This window comes from Schistocerca serialis, chromosome 10 (genome assembly GCF_023864345.2).
Source record: "Schistocerca serialis cubense isolate TAMUIC-IGC-003099 chromosome 10, iqSchSeri2.2, whole genome shotgun sequence".
Lineage (NCBI taxonomy): Eukaryota > Metazoa > Arthropoda > Insecta > Orthoptera > Acrididae > Schistocerca > Schistocerca serialis.
The window spans coordinates 63,026,692-63,043,344 of record NC_064647.1 but is presented as its reverse complement, the minus strand read 5'-3'; the positions used below and the strand labels follow the sequence as shown (position 1 = coordinate 63,043,344).

The 16,653-nt window shown below is 43.2% G+C and overlaps 1 protein-coding gene across 1 annotated transcript in view; it reads right to left on the bottom strand.

The window, feature by feature from the left end:
• Positions 1-2,847: 2,847 nt before the first annotated feature.
• LOC126425279 (arylalkylamine N-acetyltransferase 1-like) overlaps positions 2,848-16,653 on the bottom strand; it is an 84,761-nt gene continuing 70,955 nt past the window's right edge. Inside the window, exon 5 of the mRNA XM_050088252.1 lies at positions 2,848-3,289. Coding sequence (XP_049944209.1) covers positions 3,088-3,289 — 202 coding nt within the window. The 3' untranslated portion in view covers positions 2,848-3,087. The remainder of the gene's footprint in view (positions 3,290-16,653) is intronic.

The window sequence follows — 16,653 nt, the reverse complement described above, 5'->3', positions numbered from 1 at the left end:
GGTACAAAGAGTGCGATAAATGATTGTTCTGGTGGATGCGATGGAGACAGTGATATGGAAATGAAATGAGCGTTCGGCATTATTGGCCGGAAATCCCCCATTCGGTGAAGTTCGGCCGCCGAGGGCAAGTACTTATTGCATTCGACGCCACATTGGGCGACTTGCGCGTCGGAGATGGGGATGAAATGATGATAAGGATAACATAACACCCAGTCCCTGAGCGGAGAAAATCTCCTGCCCCAGCCGGGAATCGAACCCGGGCCCCTTGGCGTGGCATTCCTCCGCGCTGACCACTCAGTTATCGGGGGCGGACGGAGATAGTGGTAAAATGGTGGTGTATGAGATTGTAGCTTTCTTGCTTTGGTCCAAATCTAAAAGTAAATTAAAGACAAGGAAGTAAGATTCAAGAAGTAATTAAGCTTATTTCCACACTACTGTCATACAATGTAAGGATTTCCAGTTTAGAGTTTGTGTAAAGTTATGATAAGACGGTACTAGCTGTCAGCAGTAAAACTTTAAACATTGTGTTCTGCCTTACGGCAGGTCTTGTCATAGGGGAAGCCTCGTCATAGAGGTTCACCGCATGAGCGTCTAGGGAAGTGATTGCAGTCGTGGTTTCCCGCTGCCTCCCGCTGATGATGATGAAGTGATAATGAGGGCAACACGACACCCAGCCCCTGAGCGGAGAAAATCTCCTGCCCCAGGCGGGAATCGAACCCGGGCCCCTTGGCGGGACAGACCGCCGCGCTGACCACTCAGCTATCGGGGCGGACTGTTTGCAGTAACATATTATTAATTTAACTGTAACAATAAGCTCGTGACTTGCAACTGACTGTCTGCAAATATGATATTTGTTCTGATGGTGTGTACATAGTAGTTACCAAAGGCATGGTAATCACCTTTTCCTTTTTCATAAAGTTGTGTCGTACGTGTTGTAGTTTGGTGTTGTAGATTAGAATCTCTTTGTTGGTAGATGCACTGAACAGAGGGGAAGATTGTTCTTTTGTCTTGTTCTTTTGTGGTTATTTAGCAACTGAGATCATCGTAACAGTAAACTAGCCTACAGGTAAAAAATGTTCATATTATTCTACACTTCTATTGTATAGCTGTAATTCAAAATTCAGTTGCTACTGTATAAGGTACTTTTCATTACACGTAGATACTATGTTCCTATTTATGTAATATCTACAAAAGTCAAAGATGTTACGAGTAAATTTGTTTCATGAAGCACCATGTTCTAGCGCCCTTCTCTGTACGGGTATATTTGTACCATTAATCTTTTATTGCAGTTTTGAATGTAAATGTAGTTAACATATTTTCTAATATTTGTTCACTTATGTTACATGCATTTTTGTCATGGCAGAGTGAGAAGTTCATATAGCGGAGGAGCAGTACAGAATAGAAATTTGTCTGAGAGGCGCCTGATGTGTGTGAGGACAGAAAAAGAGAATGACATGATTTTATAGAGATTTTATTTTGGAAGAAGGTAACATTTACCGAATTTTATTTGCTGCAAGGGCTAATTGTGATGTGTTATAGTGGTAAGGTTAGATCGTTTCTAACAAAAACTACGTGCTGGTGTCCATAGTGGATAATAAGTTGTATATTCAGTAGCGTAAATACGTTGCGCCCCCCAACATTGCCCAAAGTATTTCATTAAAAAATGCAAAAAGTGAAGCTTATCTAATTTAAAGATCGCGTAAAAAACTAAATTTTACGGTGTGTGACAAAGCTAAGGAAAAATTATAATTTTTGTTAGTCATTTATGTGTTATTAAAACGATTAAATGTAATTACAAAATAGTTTTCTATCCATTTACAAATATTTCATGAAGCTCGTCCTCACTGTTAGATCAAAAGCGTATGTAAGAAAACCCGCATTTGCACGCCTTGCTCTTCTGGATGGACAGTGGATCTTATACTTGGAGGGATAACAAAAGTTTAAATGCTAATGCACGCTGATAAATAAAATGAAACAAGGCAGTTTGCTGTGCTGCGATTTATGAAAGATATTTATTCAGTTCATTATTTTTGTAGTCCGGACAGACCAAAGCCAAGTTAAATGTTACGAGGTAAGAATCTATTGTAGGGCCTAAACGTACGTTTGTAGAGAGATTTAAGATCAGTTTTCATTGGTAAAATTTTATGTAAATTCAATTATGTGTTCCTATAACATGACACATGTTCGTAACACAAATGTTAGCCATTGTGCGTGATTGTTTGATGACAAAGGCATTCTGAGTATAATTGGTAACAATTCTTTATTTTTAATTTCTTTTACAGAGAGTCGGATTTGTTTCAGATTATTTACAATCACACACTTAAAAGTAATTTGCATAAATATGTTCGTATTGGAAGGTTGGGTAACTACGGTTCTAGATCAAATACTGTAACTGGAAGTTAAAAGTACTTGGTTTCACATTGCTAGCGAGAGATTTTGGTACACATACAGTTTCCAGTTACTAAATACGAAGTAAAAGCGTATTAGTTTCATGATTTTAGTGTGTTCCAGGGTGGTTGCTTCAGCTTTCATTTTCGGGCGTTGATAAACCCCCTGTTGAGCAACTTACCAAAAGTGAGAGGGGGGCCTTTAGGAGGCTGGTGTTCAGCCTCCTTAAGACCATCATCAGCAGCGGAGTATAGATGTCGCTGAAGATATAGAACAGAACAAGTTTTCTTTTTTTCGAACAAGACACACAGAGCAATTGGTAGACAATTTGCACTGCTGAGCAAATATTTAATATACAACACAGATACAAATCAAGCGGATTGCAATTACTCTATCATGAGCACCGGAGGCCGCGGGTTCCTTATAGCAAAATACTCAAAAGATGTGTCTGAACAGCTAATGATATTTTGTCAGTGAAGTTGTGCCTCTCCCAGCGTACAGAGAATCAGCGAATGTAGGGAAACACATGTTACAGCATGGTAAAACTTTAACCCATACATTGTCAGCAACAAGAGAATGTCTCTATCACTACGTATTTCTCAGGTACTGTAAATAACGTGACAGCACGTCTCTGGGTCAGTTTGCAGTTCGTCAGTTTCTCATCCATTTCTGCCACTATTTGCACCGTACAGAACCGGGTCAGATGACTCTCTGGATGTACGTGCGGTACTCGTCGCCAGCTTGTTCAGACGGCGTGAAGACGACCTCCCCGTCCGGTCTGTAAGAGTCGTACTTGAGGGAGAAAACCTTCTGGAAGCCCAGCCTCTCCACCGCCCTGGCGGAGAACACGCTGGAGCAGTCGATCCGCACCAGCGGGATTCCTCTGTCCTTGGCCAGCTTCCTGGAAAAGAGGAGCGAGCAATTGCTGAGTTTGCCGTAAAAGAGTACACTACTGGCCATTAACATTGCTACGCCACGAAGATGACGTGCTACAGACGCGAAATTAAACCGACACGAAGAAGTTGCTGTGATATGGAAATGATTAGCTCAGGGCCGGCCAAACGCTGCACAGTGTGCAGACGTGCGGAAGTGCTGCACATGTGCGCACGTGTGCGACAGCGACATCTGTTATTAGACGTGTGTCCTAAATGAACGGCGGCGGCTCCACTTCCCAGTTTATGTGGTGCAAGCAAGAGCGCAATATATCCAGTCTCGTTTACCCCTGGTACCGTAACCTTAACAGAGAAGTACTGAGAAATGGCAGGTACTGTGAAAAAGCAAAGGACGGGAGAGCTATGTTCTCAGTCGTTTAAAAATGACTGGGAACTGCAATTCTTTTTTGTAGCCGTTGGTGAAAACTCACAGTGTTTGCTGTGCCGCCGAATAATAGGCGGCCAGCGTAAGTTTTCAATTGAAAGACACTACAATACACATCACAAAGACGAGTGTAGTGTACTCAACAGTGAAGAACGGCAAGCAAAATTAAATGTCCTTAAGAAAATGGATGAGACACATCAACTCGATTATCATTTCTCATGACCAGTGATAAACGTGTTTGGATTTATTCCTTTCATAATTAAAAATTATTGTTTACTAACTGCATTATGGCCCCATTCTGCTCCATGTTATATTATTATCAGGAAAGTTGGTCATTAAACCGATTGTTCCAATGTATACTTACATTTACGGTTTTTTTTAATGTGTGAAGGGCTACGCTCAGCTGAAGTCGATAAATCATAACATTCATCTAATTGTCGCTTATTATGCAGATTTCAGACGGAACTCATGAAAGATGTAGCAATAATGGTATTGAAATAACAGGTGATCATCGAGGCTTCTGCGGTTAGTGAGACAGAAATTATGTGGGTGTAACTGAGGGCACCGATAATTAGTTATAGGAAACCTTGCATTAGTTTAATGTTATTTGAAATCATGAATAAGGTCCGTTAGAAGTCGCTAAGTGCTCTCTTTCTTAAATACTAGATCAAAAGCATTACGCGTATTTACGTGCCGTCAGTCAAGCTGCCTTAATAAAAACCCACGGTTGTTAACTGTCTTACTTGTCTTACTGGGTTAAACTGTTGATATAGAAGTAGACGTCTCAATGAGTAGAGTGTGACAGTATTTTAGATGTTTAATACGCCAAGTACTTTCCCATGGTTGGCTTGCAAGCTGTGGAAAGAGCACTAGAATGCGCCGGTACAGAGCATCCCAGCAAGTGGACAAAGCGACATGTGTGTAGTAGAGACACGCACTGCATGAACGCTGACGGCTGCGGCCTGCACGCTGTGACCCGGAAGTTGCACGTGTGCAGGAGCACCGCACGCGTGCAGAATTTCTGGCCGGCCCTGGTTTAGCATTTCAGAGCATTCACATAAGGTTGGCGCCGGTGGCGACACCTACAACGTGCTGACATGAGGAAAGTTTCCAACCGATTTCTCGTACACAAACAGCAGTCGACCGGCGTTGCCTGGTGAAACGTTGTTGTGATGCCTCGTGTAAGGAGGAGAAATGCGTACCATCACGTTTCCGACTTTGATAAAGATCGGATTGTAGCCTATCGTGATTGCGGTTTATCGTATCGCGACATTGCTTCTCGCGTTGGTCGAGATCCAAAGACTGTTGACAGAATATGGAATCGGTGGGTTCAGGAGGGCAATAAGGAACGCCGTGCTGGATCCCAACGGCCTCGTACCACTAGCAGTCGAGATGACAGGCATCTTATCCGCATGGCTGTAGCGGATCGTGCAGCCACGTCTCGATCCCTGAGTCAACAGATGGGGACGTTTGCAAGACGACAACCATCTGCACGAACAGTTGGACGACGTTTGCAGCAGCATGGACTATCAGCTCGGAGACCGTGGCTGCGGTCACCGTTGACCCTGCATCACAGACAGGAGCGCCTGCGATGCTGTACTCAGCGGCAAATCTAGGTGCACGAATGGCACAACGTCATTTTTTCGGATGAATCCAGGTTCTGTTTACAGCATCATGATGGTCGCATCCGTGTTTGGCGACATTGCGGTGAACGCACATTGGAAGCGTGTATTCGTCATCGCCATATTCACGTATCACCCGGCGTGATGGTATTGGGTGCCATTGATTACACGTCTCTGTCACCTCTTGTTCGCATTGACGGCACTTTGAACAGTGGACGTTACATTTCAGATGTGTTTCAACCGGTGGCTCTACCCTTCATTCGAACCCTGCGAAACCTTACATTTCAGCAGGATAATGCACGACCGCATGTTGCAGGTCCTGTACGGGCCTTTCTGGACACAGATAATGTTCGACTGCTGCCCTGGCCATCACATTCTCCAGATCTCTCACCAACTGAAAACGTCGTCAATGGTGGCCGAGCAACTGGCTCGTCACAATACGCCAGTCACTACTCTTGATGAACTGTGGTACCGTGTTGGAGCTGCATGGGCAGCTGTACCTGCACACGCCATCCAAGCTCTGTTTGACTCAATGCCCAGGGGTATCAAGGCCGTTATTACGGCCAGAGGTGGTTGTTCTGGGTACTGATTTCTCAGGATCTATGCTCACAAATTGCGTGAAAATGTAATCACATGTCACTTCTAGTATAATATATTTGTCCAATGAATACCCGTTTATGATCTGCATTTCTTCTTGGTGTCGCAATTTTAAAGGCCAGTAGTGTACATTGTCGCCTTTTTTCTGCAGAACTGATACAGAAAATATGAAAAAAGGTTTTCAAACTACAGAAAATGATCATAAGGATCATAATCAAAAACATTAAACGAACAAATACTGCAAAGAACAGTTTGAGACAATGGGGATTTTGTACCAATGAGCCAAGCGATTATGCCTACCTGCTTAATCTACATCGCTACATCTACAGTGAAGCGCCAAAGGAGCCGATGTAGGCTTTGTTATTGAAATTTGGAGATATGTAAACGGGCAGAATACGGTGCTGCGGACAGAAACGCCTATAAAAGTGTCTGGCTCAGTTGTTAGATCGATCGCTGCTTACCGCAAATTTCTGCAGATTTAAATGGTGGACCATCAACAAGCGTCACCGTGCAAAACATTCTGCGAAACACCATCGATATGGGCTTTCGGAGCCGAAGATCCACACATGTACACTTGATGACTGCACAACACAAACCTTTACGCCTCGCCTGAGCCCATCAATACCAACATTGGACTGTTGATGAGTGGAAACATGTTGCCTGGTCGGACGTGTCTCGTTTTATATTGCATAGAGCAGGTGGACGTGTACGGTTATGGAGACAACCTCACGAATCCATGGACCTGGCATGTCAGCACAGGATTATTCAAGTTGGTGGAGGCTCTGTAATGGTGTGGACCGTGTGCAGTTGGATTGATATGGGACCCCTGATACGTTTAGATACGACTCTGACAGGTGACACGTACGTAAACATCCTTCCTGATCACCTGCATCCACTGATGTCCATTGTGCATTCCGACAGACTTGTGCAATTCCAGCAGGATAATGCGACACGCCATACGTCCAGAATTGGTACAGAGTGGCTCCAGGAACACACTTCTGAGTTTAAACACTTCCGTTTGCCATCAAACTCCTCAGACTTAAACATTTTTAACACATCTGGTATACCATGCAACGTGCTGTTCAGAAGACATCTCCACACCTTCATTTTCGGATTTATGGACAGCCTTGCAGTATTCATGGTGTCAGTTCCCTCCAGCACTACTCCAGACATTAGTCGAGTCCATGGGACGTTGTGTTGTGGCACTTCTACGTGCTCGCGGGATCTCTGCATCTACATCACTACTGAGCAATTCATAATTAAGTGCTTGGCAGAAGGTTTATAAAACCACCGTCAAGCTCTCACATAGTGCGTAGCAACAAAAAACACTGAAATCTTTCCGTTTGTGCTCCGATTTTTTATGATGATCGTTTGCCCCTATCAAGGTGGGGTTTCGTCCAGGGATCGCGTTGCCAGACCAAAGTCGCCAACACGAATCGATACCAGAGACATTAGCGAGGACTCTATGCAAACCGCAACTACTGAGGGAATACAGACAGAAGACTAGGTCTCCCTCTCAGTATAGCAGCGCCATCACACTGAGGTCAATATAGTGTCGACCATGCAGAAGCTAAGCCCAGTCTGTGACCTTTGCTGAAGGAGCCAACATCATAGTGTCTGACAAACGAATTGTTAAAGTTTCTGATGAAATTGTACTTTCGTAAATGTTGCATGTTTTACTTCAAGAGAACAGTTTGTTAATTAGTGCATAAAGTGAAGCTTTGTTGTCAGTGACAGTTATAAATTGTCCAGTTCTCCTGTGGCAAAGAAATGTGTCAGAGTTAAGGGGGGTAGGACGTCAAACGGGCCAACTTGGGCGGCAGGGGCACCACAGGACATTTTAATTTCCACTGTCTATATGTTTACAAATAAATTCATAAAACTTTAACAGCATGAACAGGAAGGATTCAGGATTCATACTCATAGCAGAGGAAGCTCAAAAAAGTAACAAAACACACTTTTTTACATGTGAAATTTCATTTTTTTACTTACTACTGGCTGCATTTATTGCTATAGGTACACTTTTCTTCCAAAGTAAGAGAGATTCTTCGATGACTTTTGCACAGCATACAAACCATAGTTACAGGTGGATGAAACTCAAGTAGTTATTTAATTTGTTAAAAAATGAATGAACTGTTGCATTTTAAACTTCATGTTTAGAAAAAATTCAAGCTTTGTAGTTAATTATCTCAATTTTTTCCACAGTTTTTCAATATATTAGGAAAATTCTAGAGTTTCGTACACCTGTAACTACTGTTTGTATGCTATGAAAAATTCATCGAAGAATCTCTCTTACTTAGGAAGAAAAGTGTACCTATAGCAACAAATGCAGCCAGTAATAAGTGAAAAAATGATGAAATTTCACATGTAGAAAAAGGTATTTTGCTACGTTTTTGAGCTTCTACTGCTATGAGTATGAGTTCTCAATCCTTCCTGGTCATGGTGACAAAGTTTTATGAATTTATTTGTAAAAGTATACGCAGTAGAAATTAAAATGTCCTGTGGTGACTGTCCTGCTCCAAGTCGGCCCGTTTGATGTCCTACCCCCCCTTAAGTAATCTTTTTATCACTTATGTAATCAAGTGAACTAATATTTCATGTGTTTTAGTTCCTATGGGCCACCTCACTGAGAAATGAAAAACCCACAGTTATGGCTAGACAAAAGTAGTTTCGTATTGTCGCTACAGTAGGTGCGCGCCAACAAAATATTTTCACACTCTGAGGAGGATGTTGGTTATCTACGTGATCCAATTTATGTTATTCTTAATAGTAATCTTCAAGTATTTAGATGAATTTGCAACCTTTTTAGGTTTGTTTGATATATCGTGTAATGGAAATTTAGCGGAATCGTTTTAGTATTCATATGGACAAATTCACACAATTTTTATTATTTTATTCAGTTGTCACTTTTTGTACCATACAGATATTTTGCCAATTTTCCAGTTTGTTTTGATCATCTGATGACTTTACAAGATGGTAAATGACAGCATCATATGCAGACAAACTAAGAGGGCTGCTTAGATTGTCTCCCAAATAGTTTGTGTACCGGGTGATCAAAAAGTCAGTATAAATTTGAAAACTGAATAAATCACGGAATAATGTAAATAGAGAGGTGCAAATTGACACATGTGCTTGGAATGACATGAGGATTTATTGGAACCAAAAAGATACAAAAGTTCAAAAAATGTCCAACAGATGGCGCTTCATCTGGTCAGAATAGCAGTAATTAGCATAACAAAGTAAGACAAAGGAAAGATGATGTTCTTTACAGAAAATGCTCAATATGTCCACCATCATTCCTCAACAATAGCTGTAGTCGAGGAATAATGTTGTGAACAGCACTGTAAAGCATGTCCGGAGTTATGGTGAGGCATTGGCGTCGGATGTTGTCTTTCAGCATCCCTAGAGATGTCGGTCGATCACGATACACTTGCGACTTCAGGTAACCCCAAAGCCACTAATCGTACGGTCTGAGGTCTGGGGACCAGGGAGGCCAAGCATGACGAAAGTGGCGGCTGAGCACACAATCATCAAACGACGCGCGCAAGAGATCTTTCACGCGTCTAGCAATATGGGGTGGAGCGCCATTCTGCGTGAACATCGTACGTTCCAGCAGGTGTTTATCAGCCAGGCTGGGGATGATGCGATTCTGTAACATGTCGGCGTACCTCTCACCCGTCACGGTAGCAGTTTTGCTGTCCAGCGCCATCTGTCGGACATTTTGTGAACTTTTTTTTGTTCTAGTAAAACCCCATGTCATTCCAAGCATGTGTGTCAATTTATACCTCCCTATCTACATTATTCCGTGATTTATTAAGTTTTCAAATTTATACTGAATTTTTGATCACCTGGTAGAACAGGAACCGCAGAGTGCCTGTAACACTTCCTTGGGGAACGCCAGATATTTCTTCTGTTTTACTGGATGACTTTCCATCAGCTGCTACGAACTGTGGTCTTTGTAACAGGAAATCACCAATCCAGTCGCACAACTGCGACAGTACTCTACAGGACCGCAATTTGGTTAGACGTGACTTGTGAGGAACGGTGTCAAGACCTTCTGGAAATGTAGAAATATGGAATCAATTTGACACCGCCTGTCCATGGCACTCATTATTTCGTGACAATGAAGTGCTAGTAGTGAACAAATGACGTGTTGGTCCACCTTTGGAACGCATTATAGCAGCAATTCTGTGGGACATGGATTCGCCAAGTCCTTCGTACATTTCCCGGAGGTAAGTGGAACCAGAAGTCTACGCACTGGTCAGGCAATTCCCGCAACTTACCAGCCAGTAGTTTCAAGGCGTGGAACTGGTGTCCGATACCACGTGCGCCCCATAACCCGGATCACGGTGTGCATGGGCACGTCTGTCGACCATGTGAAATAAGAAACGTGTGCCGTACCAGGTAGTTAAGTGCAGCTGCTGACGGAATTCCAGTGTGGGCTTTAATTATCGTATGGCAGCGAAACTTGGTAGATATGTTTTTACGGAATGGAAAACTTTAGTTCCAGTTGTGGCCACCAGCTGCAAATCTGGCGCTGTACATTGTTTCTATGACGGTATGAAATCCGCTATTGCAGAACACCGGTCATCCTATGGAATACAACAACACGGAGATTCTGGCTTGCACGTCCAGTTATTAGGATAGTTTTATAAAGGAAGCTGTTGAAATCAAACTATCAAGGAACCTTATTAACAGAGATGGTGGATTTTGTTTAAATGCTGCTTGGAATCGGGCTCTGTCTCTCATAAAAAAACAGAGGGACAGATTTAGTGCTACCTCACCTGTTGATTAATAGTAACTATCGATATTTGTGATGTTGGTTATCTTTGTTTGTGTTGACACTTCTTCTGTGTTTGGTATCTTCCTTCTTTCTCCTCTGTGAACCGCGGTATTAAATTTTGCATGCACATTTTTTCTTCCTTGCATTTGTGCCTTGAGAAGGGCAGGGTGTGCTCCTGTTTAAATATCGGCGGTGTTCGACGAAGCCACCCGGCAGCAAACCCGTAAGTTATATCAACATTCAATTCGCCGGGAAAAGTTAAGGTCTCACATCCACGCTGTCATTTGACGAACCATAGCTTGAGTGAACAGTATGGCTATCGAGAAGAGAGACCACGCGCTGTGGTGAAACTGTTTTATGCGAATGGCAGTAATTGCACTGCTGCACTGAGACAGTATAGCTGACTAAAAGGTCTGAGAAGATGCCCGGTGTCATTAACTGGTGAAAGGAACATGTTAATGAAATTTGGAAACCCAGTTGGGCTTCGTGTGGCACTTATCCCGGTGGAAGTTACTGACGAGGTTGCTGTTGGTGTATCTGACCACGCAGCACGTGTCATCCATAGTGCTTGTGCTCCCATAGAGACACGAGAATTGTCCATCCAATGGTCAACAGTACGGAAAGTTTTGCGGTTTATTTCAATCTGGTACCCGTACAAGATCCAGATGGTACAGCAACGGTAACCTCATGATCCGCACCAACGATCTGAATTTGATCTTCGGTTTATGGTGTCGACTGAAGTTGATGTCATGTGGCCAGCCAATATTCTGTGGAGTGACGAGGGACATTTTACACTACAGGAAGCTGTGACTGCACTGACCTACTGAATTTGGGGCACTGTTAATCCGCTTGTTTTACACGAAGGGCCATTGCACTCGCTGTACGTGACTGTGTGGTGTGGATTCATAAGCACCTTAACTCTCGGTCCGTCCTTCCATCACGAGAAAAGCGGAGCACCTTTCAGGTGTACCATGACGCCTGCACGCTATCGAGACCTCCTCGTACAGCATGTGATTTCTGATTTGAAAACGCATAACTGTGTCGAAACCACTGTTTGGGTATACGAGCAATCGCACAAATCTAAGGGCTGCCAATTCGACTAAATACCTAGGAATTACAGTTACGAGCAACTTAAATTGGAAAGACCACATAGATAACATTGTAGGGAAGGCGAAACAAATACTGCGCTTTGTTGGTAGAACACTTAGAAGAAGCGACAATCCCACTAAAGAGACAGCCTACATTACGCTTGTCCGTCCTCTGCTGGAATATTGCAGCGCGGTTTGGGATCCTTACCAGGTAGGATTGACGGAGGACATGGAGAAAGTGCAAAGAAGGGTAGCCAGTTTTGTGTTATCGCGCAATAGGGGTGAGAGTGTCACTAATATGATACCAGAGTTGGGGTGGCAGTCACTGAAACAAAGGCGGTATTCTTTGCGGCGAGATCTATTTACGAAATTTCAATCACCAACTTTGTCTTCCGAATGTGAAAATATTTTGTTGACACCCACCTACGTAGGGAGAAATGATCACCATAATTAAATAAGAGAAATAAGAGCGCGAACGGAATGATTTAGGTGTTCCTTTTTCCCATGCGCCATTCGAGAGTGGAGTGGTAGAGAAGTAGTATCAAAACGGTTCGATGAACCCTCTGCCAGGCACTTAAGTGTGAATTGCAGAGAAACCATGTAGATGTAGCTGTAAATGCAAGATGGGGAAACACGTCATGTCGTCCGCCAATAAGAGATATACTTAATGCAACTTTTCACAAAAGTGTTATCTATAGGCGTTTTCCAGATTCATGGCCTGCAAGGTCGTCTGATATGAATCCATGTGGCTTTTCGTTCTGGGGTATCTAAAAGAAAGGGTTTACCAGGGACACGTTCAGTTTGTACCAGATCTGAAGGCCGGCCTACAGAAGCACATTACTCAGATTCCACCGGAACTGCAGCGGGCAACTGTTGATTACGTCGATACAGCATCTTCTCGACGTCTCCGTTGCTCATACTGAACAAATCGTGTAAGTGGTGGTTAATAATAAAATCAACATTATGACTTTCTCACTTGTTTGACCTTTCCTGTCCACCTGCTTTTGCTAATTCACTGCATATGAAAACATTTCTGTACATCTTTCTTGCATTCACAGCGTCAGATTTGAACTTTGTGGGCGAAAACTGAACTAATTTGTTTTCAGGTTAAATCGGTTCCACATTAACGCATTAGAATACCTACCGAGTCTCTCGACCATACGATATTTACAGCGCATACTCTGTGAGTAGCTGCACCTTAAATGTATAACCACCTGGTACAACGAGGCGTCACGTTTCCATTGATCCACGATCCAACGTCGATGATCCCATGTCCACCGCAATAGCAATTGTCAATGTCATTGGCTTCAAATGAGTACGTGTATTGGTCATCTGCTGCAGAGTCCCGTAATCAACAGTTGAGCTGAAATTTGTGTTGTGGAACAGTAGCGCCTGAGGCAGCATTTCACCCTGTCCTCAGGTCTGCTACAGAACTCCGTTTAGCCTGCTTTGTAGAGTGGCCAAACTTCCACTCCCATGTTCTATGATGAGAACTGGGTGACCAACAAATTCCCAGCTACCTGTGGTTTTACCAACTTTGATCCACTTGCCACTGATGCTCGCGAGAGTAGCATGCGATCAGCTGAGCAGTTTCGCCATTTCAGAGATGGTCGTTCCAAGGTGACTAGCATGACAATCTCCCATTTACGAAAATGACAAAAGCTGAAGAAATGAATTAAAATTTGTGCTATGGACAAGACTTGAAACCAGGTCTCTTGCTCTCTACACAGATGAGTTAGACATTACACCACCATAGTAGTATATTTGGCAATGCTGTACGGGCTATCTACTCCAGTGTCATCCCTAACACAGACTTCATTTCATGCCTTCAGTCTATATTGCCCTTCTTGTTTTCGTGAGGATTGAAGTTTGAGTTAAGGAGGCCATTGGGCTGGGGTAGTTCATGCTGCTCCGTCAAATGTTCTGCTACGATTGTGTTATCGCTAACACAACTGCCTTAGTAAGCAGGAGACTCAGGTGCAAGTCCCGGCTAATGCACAGATCTTAATTCATTTCTTCAGCTTCTGTCATAATCGTAGATAAAGTTGAGACTCATATATTGCAAGGAAAATTTAATTATATAAAAGTTCCCTTTTGTTAAATTTGTTATGTCAATGAATTCTCTCATTCACTGCCCATAGTCGCTAAAATGACTTCCCATTCTCCCTATACATTGTGAAGGAATAGCATTATTGTGAAAATGTTGCGTGTGACTGTGGTGCGGATGAACAGACGATAAGTCGATAGGATATACTATGGAGAACTGTCCATTCATCGGTTTTAGGGGCCGTCTGAATGACTTGCATCAGTGACACACAGTGCTGTGACCTGACTGTCAAATATAAACATTGTCCTCTAAACATTTTTTATAGAGGCTGTCCCAGAGATGTTGCGACAAACCTTGAGAGGTAGTACAGCATGTCTTCAGGAACAAATCGAGGATAGGAACCCGTGTCCAGAAACATCCGACGACACTACACAGTGTCGAAGTTATAGGCGCCAGCACCTGCCACTAGGTAACCCCTTCGGCAGCAAATGGGACTTTGTACACTGACGGAACATAGGCGAAATGTCGCGCAATATTGCTTGTTGTTCAGTGATCCCGACTGATTGCCACGATCGTTAATGGAGAAGATGTTGTCTTCTATGAATACAATGCTCTATTGCCTCTATGGATGACGGTTTCGGTTATGGGTTTCCATCTGTAGTTTATTATTTTTTTCCTGCATACCGAAAAATATTGGAGATTATAGAGGATTCCAGATGGAAACCTGTGTCTGAAACTTTCATCCACAGAGGGGATAGGGCACCGCTTTCATAGGAGCCAAGGCATATCTACAGCTATCTCCATCTTCTCTCCTCGCGATCGTGGCAATGAGTCGTGATCACTGAGTAACAAACAACAATTCGGGACGTTCGGCATACGGTCCATCATCATTCAAAGAACCCACCGTTGAGCCGGCGAGTGTATTTTCGTGCGGAACAGCAGTTTACCGTATCTTTAAGTTGTGTGGTCTATGAGATATTTGGCAGCTCCATTTCGGTACACATGTGACAGCATGCGCTACCTAATACATTCCAAAACGCCGCACAAGAAACGAGATATTTCCAGGGTCCATACCTCGGATTCTGCTGCTGATAGAAAGGTAGGGTGCAGCGTTTTGTAGAGCCCTTGGGCTAGGGACCTATTGTATACCTTACTGTAACTACCCTGCGTACATGATCAAAGTCTGAATATTACAGACTTCCTCTAGCTTAGGCGGATCAAAAAAATCGACTGGTTCTTTTTCCATTTCATCTGGTCTACGGCGCACCTTAACAGGCTTATGGAGACATCCTGTAGGTTCATGGGTGGTTGATGAGAAAACTCTAAAAACATACTTTTCTGTAACGAAAACCAAGCCGCAGATTCCAAGACTGCTACGCACAGCAAGTGGCTGAAAGTTTTACGACATATATATAAGATCCCCATCTCGGATAATCTTGAAAAGTTTCTTGATATCTCTATCCGTATCCGAGATACAGAGGTTTCTAAGTTGCCATAGTTCGTTGACTGGTTGATATGGGGGAGGGAACCAAACAGCGAGGTCATCGGTTCCATCGGATTAGAGAAGGATGGCGAAGAAAGTCGGCCTTGCCCTTTCAAAGGAACCATCCCGGCATTTAGGAAAATCACGGAAAACACTAATCAGGATCGCTGGACTCGGGTTTCAATCGCCGTCCTCCAGAATGCGTGTCCATGTGGTAACGACTGCTCCACCTCGCTCATTGGTTACCGTAGTTATACACGTAAAATACGCTCGCTAGTAAAAATCTGTGTGAGTTGAAAATGTGGTTTATAGAGCGACGTAGCGCGGAAAAATATACTGTAAAGTGTCTCCGTTGTCATCTGAAGGATTCTGGCAACCCCATAATGTACTAATGAAGCACAAAAAATCCGGTATAATGTGTAAGGTGTAAATTATATAATTTTGCTTTATTTCAATTTCACGCAAGTAAATCAGCAATATTTTACTAACCCATGAAGTTCTTTTCATATCAGTGACTTGCCCTACTCTAGCGGGGAAAGGAAAGAAACCAGTGGAAAATTGCTCCCACTGGAACAAAAAAAAAGAAGGCGAATATGCTTCTGTTTATGAAAAGACTCTGACTGAAAAGTGGCGTACCATTTAGGTCATCTGACTTCCTCAAACCTTAAAACTTTTGCTAAAAATTTTGACATGCGATCATATTCGCTAATTTTTGGGCTGCGAGAGGAGACAGTGGCAAAGGAAAGAGACAGAAAAGTAACAAATACTGAAAAATACTGCACAGTGAATGTGGTATGGGAAGAGCGAGTGAGACAACGGCAGAGTGGGAGAAAGAATGGTACACAATTCCAGTGGAACATAGTTGACAGTGGCAGAAAAGTGCCAGGATAAGAGTGAAGGAGACAGTTCCAGTCAGACAGGAGTTAAGAGCAGGAGAAACTAAAAGTGGTAGAGAGACAGTAATAATGAAAGACAAAGTGTATGACAGGGACAAGGGACGGTGACAGTCACAAGAGACAGCAGCAGTGCGAAGGAATGAATGAGATAGTAGCAGTAAGAAAGAGACACTTACAGCGAACGGAGATAGTAGTAGGTGGACAGAGCGAAGGAGTCTGTGGTTGTGAGACAGGAGACAGTGACTTTAAGAGAGACGCAAAGAGACAACGACAATAAGTTGGGCTGAATGAGTGAGTGAGCATGGGCAGGTGGGAGTGGATGAGATGAGAGAGCTATAGCGATGGGCTAGTTCGTCTAAGCGAGTTACATTTAGGGGAGCCTGCGAAAGTCAGAAGTGAGTTGCGTATCAAAAGACCGTGAATATATACACA